Consider the following 6000-nt stretch of genomic DNA (forward strand, 5'->3'; position numbering starts at 1 on the left):
AGTATTATGGTTTGTGTTCTTTTTTCTTTCTTTTTAATGTCAAGGTGCCAAGACCTCTGGCGATGAAAAAGGAAAGCATCCAGACCAGAAAACGGAAACCTAAAAATGTCAATAAAAGCAAATCCTCAGCAAACAGTAAGTATTTCATTATTATTCTATTTGCTAGTGCAGACAATATTATTTATTTAGGAAATATAGGACTCTGTCGATATATATCCGAGTATTTCTCAATGCTTAAGTATGGATCGATTGCATCTGATTCCATGTCCAGTAATATTTTCTGATTTGTGAACTACAGTTTTTTTGCAGCTCTGGACAACAGGGAGTTATAGTGGTGTGTTTTATTTTGAACCTTGCCCTATCCAAATTCTTAGCCCTAAGCATGGCAATTCAAGATGGATCGCTCTCCAGCTCTTTGCCAGCTCTAACAAAGAATGATGGTTAAGGATTGATCTTAGTCATTTTGAACTGTAAACCTTCTTAAGTGCTTTGGCAGCAAAGACTATAAATAAATGCATAAGAAAATCCAAACAAAATGTTACAGGGCGGAACATGCTTTGGAGATTTCTACTGCCTCTGCCCTCTTCCTATGTTTTCAGTTCAACTCCCACCGATTTTGCAATGTTTTCTTATCCAGCAGTTCGCAAGCATTCCTGGTATTTCATGGCCACCGAATGCACTAACTCATCATATTATTCAGATTTATTTCAGTTTTCTTTTTTATTTGTGAAAATGTTGGGCTTTCCCCCTACAATGCTTCTCAGTGTCAAGAGAGTGATTTAAAACTCTTGTAGTTTTTTTTTTTTTTATCCCATAGTTGACATGGCCTTGAGATAATTTCCCGTTTACTCTAGGATTTCTGTTTTAATTCTTATTTTCTTGGCCCTGCAGAGAGCTCCTTTAGTAATTGGGACAGTTAATAGATTGATTTTAAAAACAATAGAAATGGAACAGGACCTGTGTTAGAATCCTAACCTGGAGACAAACCAGATAGAATGGCATTTGGCTTTCAGCATCATGCAGGTAGTCCTTGGCTTAAGACCACAGCTAAGCCCAAAATGTCTGTTGCTAAATGAGACATTTGTTAAATGAGTTTCCCCCCATCTTAATGACCTTTCTTGCCACCGTTGTTAAATGAATCACTGCGGGGGTTAAATTAGTAATAAAGTTGTTCAGCGAATCTGGCTTCCCCATTGACTTTGCTTGTCAGAAGGTCGCAAAAGAGGAACATGTGACCCCGGGACACTGCAACCGTCACAAATATGAACCAGTTAACCAGGCATCCAAATTTTGATCAAGTGGCCCCCGGGGATGCTGCAACGGCCATAAGTGCGAAAAATGGTCGTAACTCCATTTTTCAGTGCCGTTGTAACTTCAAATCTTCACTAAGCGAATGGTTGTAAGTCAAGGACTATCTGTATAGTAGAAGGCATTGAAAACTGTTGAATAGGTGGAAATACTAATGAAAGTAGGGAATGATTGTGGATGGTAATTGCTGGATCTGCGTCATGCTGTCATGGATGGATGGATGGATGGATGGATGGATGGATGGATGGATGGATGGATGGATGGATGGATAGATAGATAGATAGATAGATAGATAGATAGACAGACAGACAGACAGACAGACAGACAGACAGACAGACACATACGTGGTATTCAGCAGAACGACCAGTTCTGGAGAACCAGTAGTGGAAATTTTGAGTAGTTTGTAGAACCTGCAAATGCCAGCTCTGACTGGAGATTTTACAATATCCTTTCCCTGCCACGCCCACCAAGCCACGCTCTCAGAACCGGTAGTAAAAAATTTTGAATCCCACCAATGGATGGATGGATGGATGGATGGATGGATGGATGGATGGATGGATGGATAGATAGATAGATAGATAGATAGATAGATAGATAGATAGATAGATAGATAGATATAGAGGATAGATGTCAGAAATGGTGTATTTGTCAGAAATGGTGTGGGGTCTCCCGCTTGGAGTGGGGGATTGGACTAGATGACCTACAAGGTCCCTTCCGATTATCTGTTAGATGATAGATAGATGATAGATAGATAGATAGATAGATAGATAGATAGATAGATAGATAGATAGATAGATTAATAGATTAATAGATTAATAGATTAATAGATAGATAGATTCTAATATATATATATTTTTCTATCACTATCAGGTACCGCAACTTCCACCACCAGCTCTCCTTCCTCACTTACAAACTCAGAGAGCACTGTCACTTTAAAAACCGAACCTGCCATTACACCACAATATCCGGGACAAGCAATAGTGTCAACTTCACAGGTCAGTAGAATCAACAGGGACCTTACGTCGATATAGTCAGTCCTCAACTTACAACCACATTTGGGCCTGGAATTTCTGTAGCTAAGCGAGGCAGTTGTTAAGGGAGATGCGCCCCATCTTACGACCTTTTTTTTGCCGCATTAAGTAAATCAGCCTGGTCATTAAGTGAGTCATGCAGTCATTAACTAAATCCAACCCCCCCCCCCAACAACCTTTTTTGCCGCAGAGAATTAAGTAAATCACGGATGTTAAGCGAGGCATACAGTTATTAAGTGAATCTGACTTTCCCCCAGTGGTGACCCTTTTTTGCCACAGAGAAGTAAATCACCGTTGTCATTAAGCGAGTGGTGAAGTCATTAAGTGAGTCTGACCACTCCCACCCACCCCCATCTTTTTTAGAAGCTGCCTGGGACGGGTCTCAGACAGCTGATCATTTGCATTCTTTTTAGAGAGATGTTGAGGCCACTTGGAGGTTTATCTGTGTCCTCAGGGTCACCTGAGTAAATGCTCCTGGTTTCTGTAGTCAGCAATTTTTTTCCTTTGGAAATCCATTCCTACTCCCCACACCATTCCAAGGGGGTTCATCTCAAATTGTATAGCTAAAAGTCTGTAGAGAATTCTCAGTCATCCCAAGCCTCTAAACCATCCAACCCTCTAAAAGGACACAAATGACCAGCTCTATGCAAGGAGTATAAATCCTTCCATTCCATCCCATTCAGAGCCGAAGAAGCTTCTTGGATGAGAAGCGAAACGTCTTCAAAGAAAAAACCAGAAAAGTCCAGTTGCATCTTTAGGATATATGAATAGTTGTAAGTTAAGGAGTACTTGAATTCTTACTTTTATGTCATTTTTTTTTCAATAGACCCATTGCAAAAAACAGCCAGATAAACATAATATATATATATTTTAATCGGTTTGCTATAAAATTGAGAAGCCTAAGCAAGTAATTAAGGGGGACTGAGACCTGTCCAATTTTACAGCTTTTTTTTTGCCACAGTTGTTAAAGAGAATCACTGCAACTGTTCAGTGAACCAGATTTGTTAAGCAAATCTAACTTCCCAACTCCTTGTCTATTTTTATGTGTGATGTCAGAGATATCTACAGGACACAGTCCAAAATGCCAAAATGGCACCCACTATGGCAGGGGTATCAAAAGTCACCCTGGAATGCTGCAACCATTGTAAATGCATGCCGTCTGCAAGCACCTGAATTTTGATCATGTAACTGTGGGCCCGCAATGGTTGTATCTGCGAGGACTGGTTTGAAGTCCCTTCAGTGCTGTTGTAACTTCAAACAGGCACTAAATGAAGAACAGTAAGTGAGGATGTCCTGTAACAATAGCCATAGCACTTAGACTTATATACTGCTTCACAGTGCTTTACAGCCTTCTCTAAGTGGTTTTACAGAGTCAGCCTATTGCCCCCAACAATTTTGAGTCCTCATTTTATCCACCTCAGAAGGATGGAAGGCTGAGTCGACCTTGAGCCTGGTGGGATTCGAACTGCTAAATTGCAGGCAGCCAGCAGGCAGCAGAAGTAGCCTGCAGTACTGCACTCTAGCCACTGCGCCACCGTGGCTCATAGCCAAAGCCAGAACAGTACCTAACCATTTCTTTAAGAATGTCCCATTTGTGATGGTGAATTGATTGATTTTATTGCTGACCCCTGCAGGGTCCAGGTCATTCTGAAAACGGGCTGGAGGAACCTCACCCCCAATTCAAGTATGAGCCAGAAGACTACACCTTCCCATCTGCCATGTCCCAACCATCAGGTCTAAGCGTCGGCCCCCGTCAAGACTCGTGGTGCGCCTTGGCTCTGGCCTAAACAACCAGGCCTTCTGTTCGAAAAACCGAGGAATCCCTTCTACCATCCTTGTGGACATCACTGGACAGCAGATTAAAGATTTACGGACTGTAATAATCTTGTTTGGATCTGGCAGGTTTTTTGTAATCCGCGTGGTTTTTTGTTCCTTGGGAGATTCCTTCCTTCCTTCTCTACGGAGGCTGCCAATGGCATCCCGCCTGCCATTTTTTGCCGCTGACTCTTTTTTTTGGCCCTTGGACTCTCTAAAAGTTGATATTCTTTCACCAATCAAAAAAAAAAAAGGAAGGGATTTGGGAGCTCTGACCTCAGGCACAAGTCTCTCTTTCTCCCTTCTCCCATCCGAAAGCGATAACAATCGATGTTATGTTCATTTTGATTCTTCTCTTCCTTCCCCTCCTCTTCATCTTCTTCTTCTTCTTTTTTTTTTAAATGACTCCTTTGTGTGCAATTTTATTCTTAATAAAGAGGATGGTAACATCTGACTACAAGTCATTTCATTTATTAAAAAGCCAAATGGAACCGCCTGTCAACTCATAAAACATTCCTATGCCTGTTTTAGTAGTTGCCATAAAAAACGGGGGGGAGGAAGGAAATCTGGAAGAGCAGTTGAAAGCGAAAGTACATTCCAACTCTTATCTTTAAAAGATTGTAACTAAAATACCAGAGTTTTTGCCCACTAATATATTTAATTGGAGAACGTGAATGATGACACCCAGCCTGTGAACTGCTCAATGGGAGAATCTGGTTTATGAGACACCCAAGGGGGAAACAGGGTCACAGGTGACTGTAAATTATGTATGCCAGAGTTGGCTTCATACAGGGCGGTGCCAGTATGTCGCCTCTAATGAATCCTTTGAAAGTTTTTGAAGTTTGGCTCGAGAATCATGATTTGATTAGGGCGATTGCTGGAATCCTGACACCACCATCCTCACACGCACCAGGAATTAAAGGGTGGGAAAATGGAGTCTCGGAGGTTCCTGAAACGTTCGAGCCCTTCCCCTCCCCCTCTCATTTTCAGCTGAGCTTAATTTTTATAATTTTGGGTAACTTGTGCCCTGTTCTTGCCTTTGAGACCGATTGGTTTTCAACTTGACAATATGAGACTGTTGCCAAGCGTCTGAATTTAGGTCACGTGACCATAGGGGATGCTGCAAGGGTCATAAGTGTGAAAAACGGTCCTAAGTCACTTTTGTCAGGGCTGTTGTAACTTTGAACAGTCACTAAATGAATGGTTGTAAATCAAGGACTACTTGTGGAAGTTCAAAAATGTCTCAGATGTTGCCATGTTTTTTTTTTAAATGTTCTTTTGAATAGGCAGTTGGCTCCCTCAGCTAAACCCGAGTGCCAGAATTTAAATAAGCATTAATTTTTGCCAAGAACGTGGGTGAAAGGTATTGATGTTAAGAACAGGTGCCAGCTTTTCCAAATATCTTGGGGAAGGGAAGGGAAGGAAAGAGTTGGGATCTTGGAGGTCTTCTAGTCCAACCCTCTGCTTAGGCAGGAAACCCTGCACCACTTCAGACAACATCTTTTTAAAAACTTCCAGTGTTGGAGGATTCACAACTTCTGGAGGCAAGATGTCCCTCAGGAAATTCCTCCTTAGTTCTAAGTTGCTTCTCTCCTTGATTAGTTTCCATCCATTATTTCTTGTCCTGCCTTCAGGTGCTTTGGAGAGTACCTTAACTTCCTCTTCTTTGTGGCAGCCCCTTAAGATATTGGAAGGCTGCTATCCTGTCACCCCAGTCCCTCTTTTCATTACATTAGACATACCCAATTCCAGCAAATGTTCTTTATTATATGTTTTAGCCTCCAGCCCCCTAATCATCTTTGTTGCTTTTTGCTTACCTAAACTGAAGAGTAGTAAGAAATGTGCT

The 6000-nt window shown here is 41.5% G+C and overlaps 1 protein-coding gene across 1 annotated transcript in view; it reads left to right on the forward strand.

Moving 5' to 3' along the window:
- GATA5 (GATA binding protein 5) overlaps positions 1-4606 on the forward strand; it is a 43224-nt gene extending 38618 nt beyond the window's left edge. Inside the window, exons 5-7 of the mRNA XM_026664885.2 lie at positions 45-135; positions 2179-2303; positions 3974-4606. Coding sequence (XP_026520670.1) covers positions 45-135; positions 2179-2303; positions 3974-4126 — 369 coding nt within the window. The 3' untranslated portion in view covers positions 4127-4606. The remainder of the gene's footprint in view (positions 1-44; positions 136-2178; positions 2304-3973) is intronic.
- The last annotated feature ends 1394 nt before the right edge of the window (positions 4607-6000 follow it).

Source organism: Notechis scutatus, chromosome 3 (assembly GCF_049901735.1).
Source record: "Notechis scutatus isolate UNSWTSFEM ecotype Mainland chromosome 3, rNotScu1.2, whole genome shotgun sequence".
Classification (NCBI taxonomy): Eukaryota; Metazoa; Chordata; class Lepidosauria; order Squamata; family Elapidae; genus Notechis; species Notechis scutatus.